At 40.6% G+C, this 17888-nt stretch overlaps 1 protein-coding gene across 1 annotated transcript; it reads right to left on the reverse strand.

The window, feature by feature from the left end:
- LOC109838738 (zinc finger BED domain-containing protein RICESLEEPER 2-like) lies at nucleotides 1988–4918 on the reverse strand. Its single transcript, XM_020407161.1, has 3 exons — nucleotides 4829–4918; nucleotides 3590–4011; nucleotides 1988–3311 (listed from the first exon to the last, which is right to left on the reverse strand). The coding sequence occupies exons 1-3, from the start codon at nucleotides 4916–4918 to the stop codon at nucleotides 1988–1990; spliced, it is 1836 nt and encodes a 611-aa protein (XP_020262750.1).

The following is a 17888-nucleotide window of genomic DNA, read 5'->3' on the forward strand; positions in this document are numbered from 1 at the left end:
AATATATAGGAGCAAGACCAAGCATCCACAGCCACAATTTGGTAAGAAACTAAAATAGAAAATTCTTAGATAGATGCGGATATTTCTTTTTTCAGTATGCATAATGTAGGCACACAAATGAGGTGCTCAGCTCTTTCGTCACGACCAACTGACTAAGAAAGTATTAACCAAAAAAAAAAAAAAACTGACTAAGAAAGTACAATTTTTATATTTTGATATTTGATTGAGTGTTGGCCAAGATTGTGTTGGAAAAAATAAGCATAAAAACAGTTTTAAAGTATTACCGAACAAACTATACAAGAAAGAAAGAAAAGAGTAGAAAGTTAGAAACATTATATTAGATACACTTCAAGTTTGAGATACTTTACAGAAGTGTCGAATCGCTCTTTTAACAGAGGACTGGCCTTGAAGAAACTATGCCGCACCTACGGTAGCGTTGGGTATGCACAGTACTTCCGAGGATGAGACGGTTACAGTCCAAAGAAGCGTTCTCTTCTCGTGAACACCACAACTAGGGGTGAGCACGGTTCGGGTCGGGTCGGTTTTTACCAAAATTTGAACAACCGAACCGAACCACCTATAATTCAAAACCGAACCGAACCGTTACAAATCGGTTCGGTGCGGTTCGGTTCGGTTTGTTCGGTTCTAACCTACATCAAGTATAACATTCAAATGTACAAATATTGCTCGTCCCAAAAGTTTATATCCAAGCATCCAAGCAAATAAACAAAGCAGCAAATGAAATAAGCACCAATTGAATATAGAAGCAAGTGGGAACATACAACTAAGGTATCAAAAAATACATTGTCAACAGGAATCACAGGAATACACTTCGGTACAAAATGTGATTTACAACACTTCTAACTTGAGGCAACATACAACTGAGGTATCAAAAATACAGTCAACAGGAATCACAGAGAAGACATCAGTACATCAACAACAGGAATGTAGAGTTAAAGTTTACATACTCATACTAACATGAAAACTGTAAATAGAAGAAAACAATCACAGAACGAGGTACAAAATGTAAATCACGGCCAAAGTGTAAATCACAGAACGAGGTACAGCATGTCTGCAACCGTGCCGATGAAGCACCATGAGCCGAGATCCTGCAGTCAAGTACAAAATGTAAATCACAATGTTGTTCTTAAAGTTGAGAATTTTCTTGTATAATTATAGGCCTGGCTAGGGACGTGAGCGAAGTATCGGTTAAAAAAGGAATTGAGAATTTCTACATTTACTTTAGGTTTTGTAGAAAAGATTTCAAGATTTTGAGGCTCCTTGCGTAAACAAACAGTCCAGAATTGTATGTTATGCTTGCTTGTGGTGTACTCTAGATATGTTTTTTTCATTATAATGGTGTTCATGATAAACTATTTTCCACTTCTTTCTAAAAAAAAGAATGTGGTTGCTTCTGATCTACATACAACAAGAGAAATTTATATATTAAAATGCACGAGAGGATAAAGTCTATGGATGATGAGCTGTGAGCACAAGGAGAGGATTATTGTTGTTGTAATACAAGGGACTTAAGTTTTATAGTAATCTGAGGCCGATACTTCTCATCCCTTTTAATTCAAAAGCAATATACAAGAAAATTACTCCATGAAAGTTACTTTAAAGCATATTCATGAACTGAACTGCATATACCAAGAGCTAGATCAGAACATTATATATAGCAAGAAAATTACTTTAAAGCATATTCAGATTTTCTCCACTCAAAACTCATAGTAAGTTGAGGAGAATTGCAACCTTCATGTAATATTATGGAGACACTTGAATTCATAAAGATCACAACTTTTTTTTTACCTGTGTTCTTCCATGAAAGCTCTTACAAATCTGTGATTGTCAGTTCAATTGAAAGCTTGCCCAAATCTGAAAGATAAACAAATAAAAAGTTAATAAAAATCAAATCATTTAACATACAAAAACATAAATGGTAAATACCTATGTCTAACTTCTCAAGAGCATCCAAATCTTCTTCAAATCAAATTTTGCTCGAACCCGGCGTAGCCAACAAGTTTCGAAGCCAATCAGAAGTGCATACTAGGCTTTGTACCATTCTCGGAGTCAATGAGCTCCTAAATGGATCAAGTACTCGGCCACCTGTACTAAAAGCAGATTCAGAAGCAACTGTGGAGATTGGAATAGCTAATACATCACGAACCATCCGAGAGAGAATTGGGAACCTTGCACTATTAACTTTCCAATAAGCTAAAATATCAAAGTTACTTTGATCGGCTTCAACATCCTCGCTTAGAAATTTTTCCAACTCTGATTTTGCTTCGACACTTCCTTTTGCGGCTTTCAACCTTTTAAACTGACTTCTTACATCGGTTATTTGATTAACATCACCACTGTCAATATTATTAGATGAAGCACCAATTGATTGCTCACTTGCATTTATTTCAGTTCCATATTTAATCTTGTAGTCATTGAATAATGCAAATGCGGCATCTTTGATGAATTTTAACTTATCAACACTTTCTTTCTCACCATATGTAAGCTCAAGAATAAAAGTCACAAAATCTTCTTTATTTCGTGGATCTAGAAGCGCCGCAATGTAAATCAACATGTTCGTCTTCTCCCAACTTCCCCAATACTTCTCATATTTATCTGTCATTTTATTAGCAATTCTAGCATATAATGCATCTTCAGACAATCTCCATTTTTGCAAATCACAAGCAACATTACCAATTTCTTGAAGAAAAAAATTACTTGTCACATATGAGGAACCTGAAACAAGTAATGTTAGCTTGTAAAATTTTTCAAGCAAAATGCATAACCTTCTCACATTAACCCAATCATCCTCCAATGGCATTCCATGAGCTCCATTTCCATTACTTAGTTCAAATCTAAAGAAGGGATCCTCTTCACCATATCTTTCAAAAGCTTTTTCATATTTTTGAGCAATGTTCAACATCAAATAAGTGGAATTCCATCTAGTGCATACATCCAAACATAAAGATGAACCAAATTCAATTTTTTCTAGTTCAATGCAAGTTTTGAATTTAGCTAATCTAGATGGAGATTGCCTCACATATCTCACCGCGGAACGAACACGAGCAACGGAATCCCCCAAACCTTTGAGCCCATCACTAACAATAAGATTAACAATATGAGCAATGCATCTCATATGAAGATATTTCCCACCCAACATTGTGCCTCCCCAATTGTTGAACCTCTTTTTTAAGTATGTAATCATGGTATCATTTGAACTAGCATTATCAACCGTGATGGTGAAAACATTCTCAATTTCCCAATCTAGTAAACACTTCTCGACCACCTTCCCAAGATCATCTCCTTTATGACTTGAAATAGGACAAAAGTTTATTATTCTTTTGTTCAATTTCCAATCATTGTCAATCCAGTGTGCCGTTAAACACATATAATTAATATTTTGAATGGAAGTCCAAGTATCGGTTGTTAGACACACCCTCTGACATGTAGCTTTCAATAAATTCTTCAAATTTTTTTTTCTTCAAGGTAAATTTCATAGCAATCTCTTTGGATTGTCCAACGAGAAGGAATATGAAATCTAGGGCAAGCGGTTGACATAAAATTTTTAAACCCTAAACCCTCTACTAACTTGAATGGAAGCTCGTCCAAAATGACAAAATAATTGAGGGCTTTTCTTATGGCTCCTTCATCATAACTCCAACTACCAAGGGTTCCCATTTTTGTACTAGATCCACTTTGTGAATCACGATTTGCCTGTAAATTTAATAACTTCTGTCGAGTGTCGACATTATGTGGATGCTTTTTGCAAGACTCCATGTGATTGTGAAGAGCTGTAGTACCATTTTTTTTACAATGTGCAAAATACACTTTTTCACAATACTTGCATTTTGCTTTTGGGTCACCATTTTTATCTTTAAACTTAGTAAAATGATCCCATACCTCCGATCTTTCTTTTATTGCTTTCCTTTTAGTCAAAGTCTGAGAGACTTGTGTAGATTGATTAGAATCAACTTGACTTGCATTTACATTAGGATTCTCCTCTTGAGAAGCCTGCAGATTATTTCAACAATTCAACTAAATTAGGGTTTTTAACTTTTTATCACACTAATATGCATAAATCAAACTATTGTAAACATGTATGTAAGCATTATAATCATGGTTGAACCAAATTGAACCAAATCAAACTAAAGCAAACTATTGTAAACTAAAGTGAGATATGCACACAACACAACAACAAAAACACAGATCAAAACTGAAAGCAAACTACACCACATGTTAAGAATTAGGCAGTGAATTAAGAATTAACTACTTTGTACAGTGAATTAAGAATTAACTGAAAGCAAACTACACCAAGTTTCAACTGAGCAAATAGTTCAACAAAAGTAATGCTAATGACAGCTTTGTACAGTGAATTAGGCAGGAGCAAACGAACGCAACAAACCATATTCAACAACTTTAACACTGAGGAAAGAATAAAACTTTCATCAAGCACTTCATAGCATACATTCCCTATATCATCTTCTTGTTGTTGCTGACTTCCAAAGGGGAAACCACATTGAGATCACTGAGAGTTATTAAATTTAGGATAAAAACGAAAAATAGATTAGATCCATTACCACTACCAGCATCATGGTTTCGAGATCCACAAGAAAAACTAAAAGACTGCGGAATAATAGATTAGATCCTGAGCAAAAGAAAAAAAGAGATCACTGAGAGTTATACCTCGGCCTCGGCGACATTGACTGGTGCGGGTGTCCCCCCAAAGTTGGAGGTACATCTGGAGCCTGATTCTGAGGCGGAGTTAGATCCATGAAGTATTGAAGACTGTGGCTGAGGAAAGAAAAAAAGAGATCACTGAGAGTTATACCTCGGCCTCGGCGACATTGACTGGTGCGGGTGTCCCCCCCAAAGCCGGAGGTACATCTGGAGCCTGATTCTGAGGCGGAGTTAGATCCATGAAGTATTGAAGACTGTGGCTGAGGAGAGTGAGAGAGGCGGGCGGACCGTGGCTGAGGAGAGTGAGAGAGAGTGAGAGAGGCGGCGGCTGGGATCGAGGCTGCTGGACTCGTGGCCCTGAGGAGAGTGAGAGAGTGCGAGAGAGAGGGATTGAGGCTGAGGGATTTGGGATGAGTAGCGGCGGCTGGGGGATTTGGGAATGAGAGAGGAAACGAAGAGCTAGGGTTGAGAGACTTGAGGGTTTGGGAATTGGGACGGGTCGGGTAAAACGCGAACGGGTAGTTTTGGGATTCGGTCGGTTCGGGTCGGGTTGGTTTGAAATGTTGTCAAACCGATCCGAACCGCCTTATTCTTAAAACCGCCTTTTTCGGGTCGGTTCGGGTCGGTTCGGTCGGTTTTTTCGGTTTGAACCGAACCGTGCTCACCCCTAACCACAACTACTTCTTCAGCCTACCAGAACCTTCAATACTTAACAACTTATAGAATTATTAAGAACGCATGAGATTTTGTTTTTCTCTATTTTTCAAATGATCAAAAGAAGCCCTTTATAAGGTTCATTAGAGACAAAGATTTGAATTCCAGTTATTGCAATGTTTGTAACGTCTGCAATAAAACCTATTCAATTATTGTAACGTTTGTAACGTACGAAACATTCAGTTGGTTTTAAGTGAGCACATGCAAAACGTTTAAGCTCGTTTAGAGACAACATGTGCCACATATATACCACCTGTGTTAATTTGAACCAACTAAAATGCATTTAATTAGCCAATGTGGGACTAAAACTCACATTCTACTTATTAAACACATTTTAATTTTCATATATAGAATCCAATCATTAAATAATATTTTTCCATAAAAGCCCTCTAAAATTTATTTATTTCAACAGATTGATTGTGTATTTACGGGCCAGTTATATTGTTTTATGTTTGATAGATAACTAAGCTAAAATTGACACTCGAGCATGTTTGCCAACCTTGTAAAATACGATCATGATTGATCGTGGACTCATTTTTCATAGGCCAAAAGAGCCACTAAACCATTTAAACTAAATCATCCTTTATTTGTTCCTAGCCTGGGTGGTATAAAGTTGAGTCAATGATCAGTTATGTTCCTGTTTTCAAATGATTGCCAAACACAACTTTAGATTTCCACCCAGACATAGGGCTTTTCAACTAAAGCTTCTTTAAGAACTTAGAAAACAAAAATGAAGTTATTTCATTGTATGCGCATGGTAAACACTAGTATTCTCAAAAGTTTTGAATCACTATCGATTAGGAACAAGAGTTTAGTACCAGTCATTTGTTGTGCGCAAAAGCCAATTGTTGTGCTTTGAGGAACCAAACCGAACGCCGAGAGAGAAAGCCAAATAAACCAAAATAACGGCACAAACACAAACACACCAATTTTACGTGGTTCGGCAAGTTGCCTACGTCCACGGAGCAAGAAGGGGATGATGTTTTCACTAATAGAGAAGAAGAGTACAAACTGAGATTACAAATCACTCAAACTCACCAATTAATCTCACCAACAAAGCTTTTAATCTCTCAAACAAAACCCTAACTAATAGCTCCAGAAAATACATCTTTTTTGTGCTCCAAATATCCCCACAATAGCTCCCCTCCAAAACCCTAAAATGTGTTTAGGATTATATATTAACACAAAATCAAATCAGAACAGGAAGACAAATGGGCCTAACCCGACTGGCGGTCGACCGCCCAAAGCTCGCGGTCGACCGCGACTAACGACATAACCTAGAAAACAATTACAGGGTTCGATGATCGACCGCGACAGTCAACCGCACCCAACTCCAGACTCTCGGTCTTGATTACAAGGTTTGACGGTTGATCGCGACGGTCGATCGCACCAAGCCCAGAGTTAGCCCTACAATCTGTACACGTATTTGGTCGACCGGTCTTGCACTACGGTCGACCGAACAACTCCAAAACCAACTCCCCGTATCCAAAATTCTTGTTCTTCACCAAATCCTTTACCAAATCTAGAATTCTCCACATTGGCGAAGTTTTCCCAAAACTGAGCCGACACCAATACCAACCAAATGTCTCACTTGTTGCATCCAGTACGAAGTGGTAAAATCCACAACAACGGACTCAATCCACAACAAGTCGAGATCAAAATGAGAATGTGATCACTCTCCAAATATTGGTATCAACTCACCAAACCGGCTGCATCATAAATGACTGCCTACGTATCCTCTTGCCCAAGGAATCAAGCTTTTACGTAGTTCACCCAATGGCCTCCAAAGGCCCTCAATCCAATAGAAGAGTTCTCAACTCTTCTCCAACATCACCAACGAATTTGTGGCTGATAGCACTCCCAATGGTCCCAAAGTGAGACGAACCAAACACCTCCACCTAAGGTGAACCAACGTTCATATCCAAATCCAAACTATGTCGACCAGCTGCACTCGAACCAACCCACTCATCATCTGCATACAAATCAACATAATCCCCAAACTGTGTCACCTCAGCTGGAATTCCAAATGATGCAGTATGATCTGGAGTATGTGGAGTAATCTCCACCTAATATGGAGTAGCATCACCCTCCACCTGCTATAATATCCTAACGATCTGATCAACACTCTTCACCTACAGAGAGTCAAATGTGATATACCTGCTCAGAACAAAATTAGAAGCCAATATCTAATAATCAAACATGCCTCTGAATCCTAAATGTGCACTCGGTCAAATCTCACATCCTCGATGTGACCATATGATGAGCGACCAAACATCCGAAGCAACCCAATATCTGAAGTAGCTCCACCATATTCAAAATCTCTAAATACAGCAGTCGGCAACCTATGACTAAAATGACACAAATATGTCGAAGCCCAAACACCAAAAACAATGCTCGACATCAAACATCGATCCTTCTCCAGTAAGGAACGACCCATCAAAATTGTTATCTCATCTCGTCGCCCCAATGTTTCCTCTCAAATGAAGTGTCCCAAACTGTCATCAGCTCAACATAAACACAGAAAAGAACCATACCAAAAACAGAACTTCGTGTTACCTTTCCGCCAATACATTTCCTCCACCTGTTGTTGACTTCTAGGACTTCATATCAACGGGACTTGGTTTCAACCCACAAATACCTAGAACAGTCTCCAACACGGGAAACCAAATACCTATTACCTCCCAATGATGCCTCCTAAGAAAGACCCCAAATGTTTGAATGAACACTACATAGAAGACCCCTCGCTCGGTAAATAGAAGTGCCAAACTCCACCTCGGTCTCCTTGCTCATACCAATGTGCTCACATGACTTCAATCTACAGGTCAAAGTACTCCTCAACAATCCATGCATGACACCAATAATCGAATAACCCAACCACAACAAATGCCACAGTCTAGCCAAATCCAAAAAATTCGTAAGCTCTCTACCAATCACCATGCTCCTAATCAAATAGTATAAATTCTTTCCCCTAACGCTCTTCATCGGAGTCATGGACCCAAATGTGACCTTCAAAGATGCATCCTCTAAGATCACCCGATAGCCTGCTACCTTCAAAACTTCAAGTGAAATGATGTTTTTCTTCAACTGCAGAACGAACCTCACTTCATCTAACTCCCGAATCACCCCGTCACACATCCTAATACGAATGATACCAATACCACTAATAGGGCATTCATGATCATTATCCATGAGCACGATATCCCCTCTTTCCAACTCCTCAAAGTTGAAGAACCAATCCCTCCTAGGGCAAATATGGTTAGAAGCACCCGAATCTAACATCCACTCTATAGAGTCGGCAACATAAATTAATGGTAGTGCAGGGCACAAATAGCCCGAAGAATTCGAATCTGAATTGTCGCCAGTAGCCTTGGTAACATTTACCTCTGAAGCTTAAATAGCTTTTTATTTATTCTTTCCGGCTCGATCTGTCAACTTTGGTCATTCGGCTTTCCAATATCCATCCTCTTTACAAAAAGCATATTGATTCCTACAAACTACAGGATGTGGCCCACTAGACTGCGACCTCCTACCTCGGTTTGGATTCTTTACTCTTGCGACCAATGCCCCCGCTACTGGCTCAATTGAAGTCTCTTTATCCTTCTTCCGAAGCTGATAATTCACAAGTGCAATGGTGATCTCACTATGCGAAAGAGATACTTTCCTACTAATAAAAGCGAGAACGAAGGTCTCATATTTCTCGTCGGGTAAGGAACTCAACAATAACAACACATTGTCCTCATCTTCAATCATCACATCTACATTCACCAAATCCACAAAAAGCTTCGTGTAGTTGTTCATGTGATCACCAATGGAGGTTCCTTTCTTCAATTGGAAGCAATAAAGTTTCCTCTTTAAATGCAAGCGATTTTTCACACTCTTGGTCAAATACTTGCTCTCTAGGATCTCCCAATTTTTTCTGCTAAAGTCTCATTGATCACATTATATTTCAAATCTTGAGTCAAACAAGATCTAATCACACTATACATCGTTATATTCATCTTCTTTCAAATCTTTTCTTCAATGTCGTCTGGTTTCCCGTCCAACTCTAATGTATCCTCCAAATTTTGTGCGTTGAGCACATCCAATACTTCACATCTCCAAAGACCAAAATTGTTTATGCCATTAAACTTCTCAACGTCTATCTTGATAGAGTAGATATTCAAACTTTGGACGGTCTTCATGTCGGAAGTACCTCATTTTTTCTCGGCCATCTTTCTTAAAACACCAACAAACTAATACGTAACAAACGAAGAATAGATCCATACTGAAAAAGTGAGATTTTTTTTACCTCCAACTTAAACCCTAACAAGGGCCTCCAAAAGATCTCACCCCCACACGACGGTAGACAAGATTCACAATAGTAAAAATCCTACATTTATCACCAACTGAAGCCCTAGGCGAACTTTCAAAGTGATCTACTCCTCTAACTAGCCCAAGTATAGCCCAAGCTCTGATACCACTTGTTGTGCGCGGAAGCCAACTGTTGTGCTTCGAGGAACTAAACCAAATGCCGAGAGAGAAAGCCAAACAAACTAAAATAACGGCACAAATACAAACACACTAATTTTACATGGTTTGACAAGTTGCCTACATTCACAGGGCAAGAAGGGGATGGAGTTTTCACTAATAGATAATAAGAGTACAAACTGAGATTACAAATCACTCAAACTCACCAATTAATCTCACCAATAAAGCTTTTAATCTCTCAAACAAAACCTAACCAATAGCTCCAGAAAATACCTCTTTTCTGTGCTTCAAATATCCTCACAACTGATCCCCCCAAAGCCCTAAAATGTGTTTAGGAATATATATCAACACAAAACCAAATATGAGCAGGAAGCCAAATTCTGGGCCTGACCCGACTGGCAGTCGATCGCCCAAAGCTCGCGGTCGACCGCGACTAATGATGGAACCTAGAAAATAATTACAGGGTTCGGCGGTCGATTGCGACAGTCGACCGCACCTAATTCTAGACTCTTGGGTTTGATTACAAGGTTTGGCGGTCGATCGCACCAAGCCGAGAATTAGTCCTACGATCTGTGCACGTATTCGATCGACTGGTCTTGCACCACGGTCGACCGAACAACTCCAAAACCGACTCCCTGTATCCAAAATTCCTGTTCTTCACCAAATCCTTCGCCAAATCTACATCATTATAACAACTCTAAGAAAGAAATGAATTTTCTTCAGGAAAAGTGAGTATATTATATAGCATCAAGAATAATTTAAATATAGATATAGTTTAAATCATTCTGAACATCCGAAAAGATATTACATTTATATATGCAAGCAAAATGAACTAGTTTATAATATTGACTGAGCGACAAATATGACTGATCATAGTTGAAATTCTTAAAAAGAGCCCAACATATCACGGGAGATTATCGCGATGTGCTCTGGGTGAGCTGCGAGTCTGCGACCCAATGCAACATCACCACATGAAGAAAGGACCGCCCGCTTCAAAAGTGGGATGATGTTAGCAAATTAAGTAAGAGGTTGAAAGTGAGCGGAGGACATTCGACGGACCGCTAATCTTCTTCTCTGTTGGCATCAAATGCTTGAACCGTATATTTTAAGCAGTGGAGCTTCAGTTACCTTGGAAAGCTCTTGAGATGTTCACTTATGAAACTTTTGTATTGGTACCTTTTTTTATTAATTTGTTGGGGATTCGAAACAATCAATCGAATCCGTGCTCTTCTAGATATTATGCTAAGAGTTTAGCAAGTAGGAAAATCACCACAAATAAAAGAAAATATTGCAGGAAAGATAAACAAGAACGAACACACCAGATTTAACGAGGTTCGGCAATGTGCCTACGTCCTCGGGAGCCACACCACACAATTTTTTGATAAATTGAAGAAGATAATAATGCCCACAAATATGTTTTCATCTCTCTAAGATCTCTCTAAAAGAATCCTCTCAAACCCTCTTTTTCATGTGTTCTTGTAACCCTCAAATCGTTTTGGTATATATAGGATCCCAACACAAAATAGTTTCCCAAACAGTTTAGGAAACTGGAAAAGCAACTTTCGGTTGACCGGATCATGAGTGTCAGTCGACCAACCAGAACGTTAATTTTCTACAGGTTTTTGTGCACCTTTTTGGTCGACCGAACCATCATCTTCGGTCGACCGGATGACCACTCTTGGTCGACCACCATCTTACTTCGGTCGACCGGCCAGAGTGAGTTCCTGTACTATTTTTCTACAGTTGTTATGGTCGACCGGAGTCACCATATCGGTCGACTAACTCGAGAATTTTCGGACTCGCAATTTTGTTTCAGGTTTCGGTCTTCATACTTCCAAAACTAACAATCTCCCACTTGGAAACGAAACCGCCATCAACGAGCTCTCCCGAACTCCTGCCATCTTTGCAAACATCTTCTTCTCCCCGAATAAATCCATTCTTCAATCATCATCATCTCGGTGATCCCACTGATCCTCCTAGTGTGGCTCCGCCTTCGACTCCTATGCGTAAAGGCCAACTGAAGTTGCGCACAACTCTAGTTTCTCGATAGTCACTGCTTTCGTCAATATATCCGCATGATTTTGACTCCCCAAAATCTTCTCCAATCATAACTTACCATCATCAATCAGCGAGTGTATGAAGTAGTATCGTACATCGATGTGCTTTGTTCTGGCATGATATATTGGATTCTTGGCAAGGTGTATAACACTCTGGCTATCACAATAAAGAACATCGTTCCCCTGCTTCAAACCCAACTCCTCCAGGCACCCAGTTAACCAAATCATCTTCTTGCTAGTTTCAGTCACTGCGACATACTCTGCCTTAGTCATGGACAATGTTACTTTCTTTTGCAGATGTGAGACTCAGCTCACTGTTGTCGACGCTAAAGTATAAACAATACCCGTGGTGCTTCGCCTTGTATCATGATCAACGGCGTAGAATCTGCTGCATCCATAAGTATCCTCCGCTAAAAGTTACCCAGATCTCCTGTCCTGCTGAAATAAAATATCATATCCGTAGTCCCTTTCAAGTAACACAATATTCACTTCACGGTCTCCCAATGCTGCTTCCCTGCATTGCTTGTAAACATGCTCACAACTCTCACTGCATGAGCAATATCTAGCCTCGTGCAAATCATCGCGTACATAAGACTACCAATGGCTGATGAATATGGCACTCTGCTCATGTGCTCCTTCTTCGCATCTGTCTTAGGTGATTTCTCCTCAGATAACTTGAATTGACTTCCAAGGTGCGAGCCAACAGGCTTAGCATTCTTCATGTTGAATCTCTGAATTACCTACTCAATGTATATTCATCTTGACTCAACTTCAACGTACCTTCAGCTTAATTTCTACTGATTCACATCCAAAGAATTTGCTTCGCTACATCCAGATCCTTCATAGAAAACTCCTTCACTAACTGCTTCTTCAATTTGTTTATCTCTCTAAGATCTCTCTGAAAGAATCCTCTCAAACCCCTCTTGTTCACGTTTTCTTGTTACCCTAAAATCGTTTAGGTATATATAGGATCCTAGCCCTAAACAGTTTCCCAAATAGTTTAGGAAACTAGAAAAATGACTTTCGATCGAACGGACCATGAGTGTCAGTCGACCGACCAGAACGTTAATTTCCTATAGGGTTTTGTGCACCTTTTCGGTCGACAGGACCATCACCTTTAGTCGACCGGATAACCACTCTCGGTTGACCGCCATCTTGCTTGAGTCGACTGACCAAAGTGAGTTTCTGAGCTATTTTCCTACAGTCGTTACGGTCAACCGGAGTCACCATGTCGGTCGACCGACCCGAGAATTTCTAGACTCGCAATTTCGTTTCAAGTTTCGGTTTTTATACTTCCAAAACCGACAATCTTCCACTTGGAGATGAAACCACCATCAACGAGCTCTCACAAACTACTGCCATCTTCGCAAGCATCTTCTCCTCCCTAGATAAATCCATTCTTTAATCATCATCATCTCGGCGATCCCGTCGATTCTCCTAGTGTGGCTTCGCCTTCGACCCCTACACGTGAAGGCCAACTGAAGTTACGTACAAATCTAGTTTCTCAATAGTCACTGCTTTCGTCAACATTTCCGCATGATTTTAACTCCCCAAAATCTTCTCCAATCATAACTTGTCATCCTTAATCTGTGAGCGTATGAAGTGGATTCTTGGCAAGGTGTACAACACTCTGGCTATCACAATAAAGAACGTTGTTTCCCTGCTTCAAACCCAACTCTTCAAGGCACCCGGTCAACCAAATTATCTACTTGCTAGCTTCAGTCACTGTGACATACTCTGTCTCAGTCGTGGACAATGTTACTATCTTCTGCAGACGTGAGAGCCAGCTCACTGCTATCGACGCTAAAGCATAAACATACCCCGTGGTGCTTCGCCTTGTGTCATGATCACCGGCGAAATCTTCATCCATGTATCCCCGCAATACCAACACCTTCCTCCTAAAACATAGTGGCATATCCGTAGTCATTGTCAAGTAATAAAATATTCACTTCACGACCTTCCAATATTGTTTCCCTGAATTGCTTGCAAACCTGCTCACAACTCCCACTAATTAGGCGATATCTGGCCTCGTAGAAACCATCGCGTACATAAGACTACGAATGATTGATGATTATGACACTTTGCTCATGTGCTCCTTCTCCGCATCTGTCTTGGGTGATTTCTCATCTGATAACTTGAATTGATTTCCAAGGGGCATGCTAACGGGCTTAGCATTTTCCATGTTAAATTTCTAAAGTACCTTCTCGATGTATTCATCTTGACTTAACTTCAACATCCCTTCATCTTCATCTCTACTAATTCGCATCCTAAGAATTTGCTTCACTGCACCCAAATCATTCATAGAAAACTTCTTTATCAACTGCTTCTTCAATTTGTTTATCTCTTCTAAACACGGCCCTGCAACTAACATGTCATTAACATACAATAATAACGCGATATGACTGGACTTGAACCTCTTGAAGTAGTAACAATAATCTTTATTGCATCTTCCATAGCCATTGCTCTGCATGAAGTTATCAAACTTCTTATACCACTGTCTCTGAGCTTGTTTTAATCCGTACAAGTTTTTCTTGAGCTTACACACCATCTCTTTCTTTCCTTCTTCAATAAAGCCAACATGTTGCTTCATGTAGATTTTTTCATCCAAGTCACATGAAGAAATACAGTCTTCACATTTAACTGCTCAAGGTAGAGATCTTCTATAACTACTAAGCTCAACACTACTCTAATGATTCTAAGCTTCACAATGAGAAAAAATATCTTTGTATAATCCACTCCTTCTCGCTGTTGAAACCCCTTCATGACTAATCTGGCCTTGTACCTCTTGCTTCCATCATGTTATGTAAGACTTTTTCTGTGCAGGTAGCTGTGCTAGCTCCTTTGTCTCATTCGAGTGGAGAGAATCCATCTCTTCTTGCATCTCCTGCTCCTATTGCTGAGATTCACTAACTTGCATAGCCTCCTCATAGCACTCTGGTTCACCACTATCTGTCAAAAGTAAATAATCTAGTTATAAGAGATATCTAGGATTCGGTTTGGGTACCCTGGATGACCTCCTAAGCTCTATGTCCTGGTTAGTAGTCCCTTCACTTGGAGTCTCCTCTGTTCTTCAAGGAGAACTGACACTGTCTCCCCTATCTGGAAGTTCCTCTAAATCTATGTACTCGGATCCATCTGCATCTGTAGTGTTGCTCCTACTATTTTGGCTATCCTTGGTATTGTCCATGTCATTGTACATCATCTCCTCATTGAATATGACGTCTCTACTCTTGATGATCTTCCCGTTCTTCTCATCCCACAGATGATATCCGAACTCATCAATGTCGTATCCAATGAATGCACACTTCTGTGACTTAGCTTCTAGCCTGTCCCTAACATGATCACTGATATGAACATATGCCACGTAGCTAAATACTCGCAAGTGTGAGAGATTAACCTTCTTTCCACTCCAAACCTCTTCTGGAATCCCAAAATCAAATGGAACTGATGGCTCATGATTAATCAAGTAAGCTGTCGTATGCACCGCATCCGCCTAAAACCTTTTGGGTAGACCTGCATGTAAATGCATGCTCCTCGCACTCTCTGTCTATATACTGTTCATCCTCTCTGCAACATCGTTCTGTTGCGGCATTCCCTAGAGTAGCCCTCTCCAAACGAATCTCATTTAGAGCACAGAACCTCTTGAACTCCTTCAGCTCGTATTCTCCATCGTTGTCCGATCTCAGACACTTCACCTTCAGATCTGTCTCGTTCTATACCATGGCTTTCCACTTCTTAAAAATCCCGAACACCTCTGACTTGTGTTTCATAAAGTATACCCACACCTTCCTCGAGTGATCGTTAATAAAGGTGATATAGTATGTCGAACCACCAAGAGAAGACACGCTAGCTAGGCCCCATATATCTGTATGAACAAGCTCTAGCTTTTGAGCTTTAGGTTGCCTTCCACCCTTCTGAAATCTGAATCTCTTCTGCTTCCCGTAGATGCAATCCTCACAAACACTAACTTTCACAGAATCGATGCCTATTAGCTTTCCCTGTGAGTGTAGAATCTTCGTACCCTTCTCACTCATGTGTCACAGCCTATTGTACCACAGATCTGCACTCTCCTTGCTAGCTACAACTGCGAGGGTGTCACTCGCATGTGAAGTGAAGCAGAGTGTTCCAGTTTTGTTGCCACGGGCAACCACTATAGTACCGTTGGAGATTTTTTATGAATCCCTGCTGAATGTTAAAACATAGCCTTCTGCTCCAAGCTGACCAACTGAAACAAGATTCTTCTTTAGCTTTGGTACATGTCTGACATTCTTCAGATTCCACATAAAGCCTTTCATATGAATCTGCACGTCGCCTCTTCCAACAATACTACAAGGCTCGTTGTTCCCCAAGTACACTTTTCCAAAGTACTCTGCTACATAGTTCTGAAGAAGCTTCCTACTAGCAGTGACATGGAACAAGGCTCCTGAATAAATTACCTATGAATCAGAATCGTTGTTTATAACAAGGATCAAGGCATCTTGCACAATATGAGCCTCCTACTCATTCGCATCCTGAAGACATATGGTCCTCCTGCCCGTAGTTCCAAACACTTCCCTTTAATAGGCCTAATCATCAAGTTCGACTTCTTCTTCTTCAAATGTAACCGATTCCTATTCTGGTTATCTCTCTTTTGGCTTTGGCCTCTCTGCTCGAGATTTAGGGCTGAACCTGAACCTTCTAATTTAGACGATTTCCTTCTAACCTTCTTGGATAGTGTAGGCGTCTAAAAATGCCTATGGGTGTCCGCACACAGCTCGAGACGGAGAGAAGACGATGAACGTCGTTATCCGAGTCTAAGAGGATTGTTTAATGCCGACAAGCACCTGAAGTAAAACGGCAAACCGAGTGGCCTGCGCGCTTAACAATCAGTTCGCGCGCGTCAGTCAGCTCACGTGCGTCATATCAATCCACTCGCACGCGTCAATCAGCTCACATGCGTCAATCAACGCGCGCCCAACAATCAACTCACGCGCGTCGGTCAAATCGCACGCGTCGGTCAACTCACGCACATTGGTCAACTCGCGCGGAGCGTACAAGTCAACAAGACGATCAAATACGCAAAACTGTGGAAAATGCAAGTCCCGGAAGAACCGAAAAACACAAAAAATCAGCGAAGCCAAACTCCCAGCGTGCCGCGCAAGACGGACCAAACCGACCCGTGCCCGCACGGGTCGGACTCAACCGACCGACACCCACGCTGGTCGGATCCGTCTGACCGGCACCAGCGCAGGTCGGATCCATCCGACCCGCGCAAGCGCTGGTCAGATTCGCCCCCGCGCGCTGTTTCGACCCCTGTTCGGTTTTTGACGGGTTTTCTCAGGATTTGTTCGTTCCTGAGCATCCAAACTGATCTGATATCATCCCCAAACGTTGTTAATCAGTTAGTAACTAAAGATAAGAAGGAATCATTCATTCTTATCTAAAAACCCCCTAACCGAAGCCTATAAATACGAGCTCGGGGGCTCATTACACAGGGAGGATTAATTATCAAGACGAGGAGGTGCTGCCGATTGGAGAGCAAGGGAGCACGAATTTTAGCAAGGGCTAGCGAGATCCCGGTGAATCTCGGCATAAAGAAGGAGCAATTCGAAGGATTTGAAGCTCGTTCCCGTCCGTTCCTCGAGATTAGGCTTGGTATTAATCTCGAGAAGAGGTACTGATTTCGCTTAGTCGATTTCAGCGCTTTAAGCAAATACCTCCTTTGTGAGATAGGAGCTCTACCAAATTTTTAGCAACCAGATCTGATCAAAGGTGGTCCACAGATAAACCCCGGTACAGGCGAAGACACCCACGCAAGCCGGAGACGATAAACAGATCTTGCGTTTATTTTCAAGAGAATTGTATCTTTTATTTTCATTGTGTAAAGGTCTTATAAAAATACCGATCTTTTTGAACTTATTGTAACGATCAAAGTTTTAATGAGTTATACAATGAAAAAAAACAATTTTCGACGAAAACAAACTGGCGACCATA

This window comes from Asparagus officinalis, chromosome 4 (assembly GCF_001876935.1).
Source record: "Asparagus officinalis chromosome 4, Aspof.V1, whole genome shotgun sequence".
Classification (NCBI taxonomy): domain Eukaryota; kingdom Viridiplantae; phylum Streptophyta; class Magnoliopsida; order Asparagales; family Asparagaceae; genus Asparagus; species Asparagus officinalis.

Bases quoted from the DNA above. Each gene is read 5' to 3' on its own strand.
- LOC109838738 (XM_020407161.1), bottom strand. From the start codon at position 4,918: ATGGATCTAACTCCGCCTCAGAATCAGGCTCCAGATGTACCTCCGGCT. The intron at 4,012-4,828 runs GTATAACTCTCA...AATAATCTGCAG, and splicing joins TCAATGTCGCCGAGGCCGAG to GCTTCTCAAGAGGAGAATCC. The intron at 3,312-3,589 runs GTTAGTAGAGGG...TCCTATTTCAAG, and splicing joins TTGGACGAGCTTCCATTCAA to TCATAAAGGAGATGATCTTG.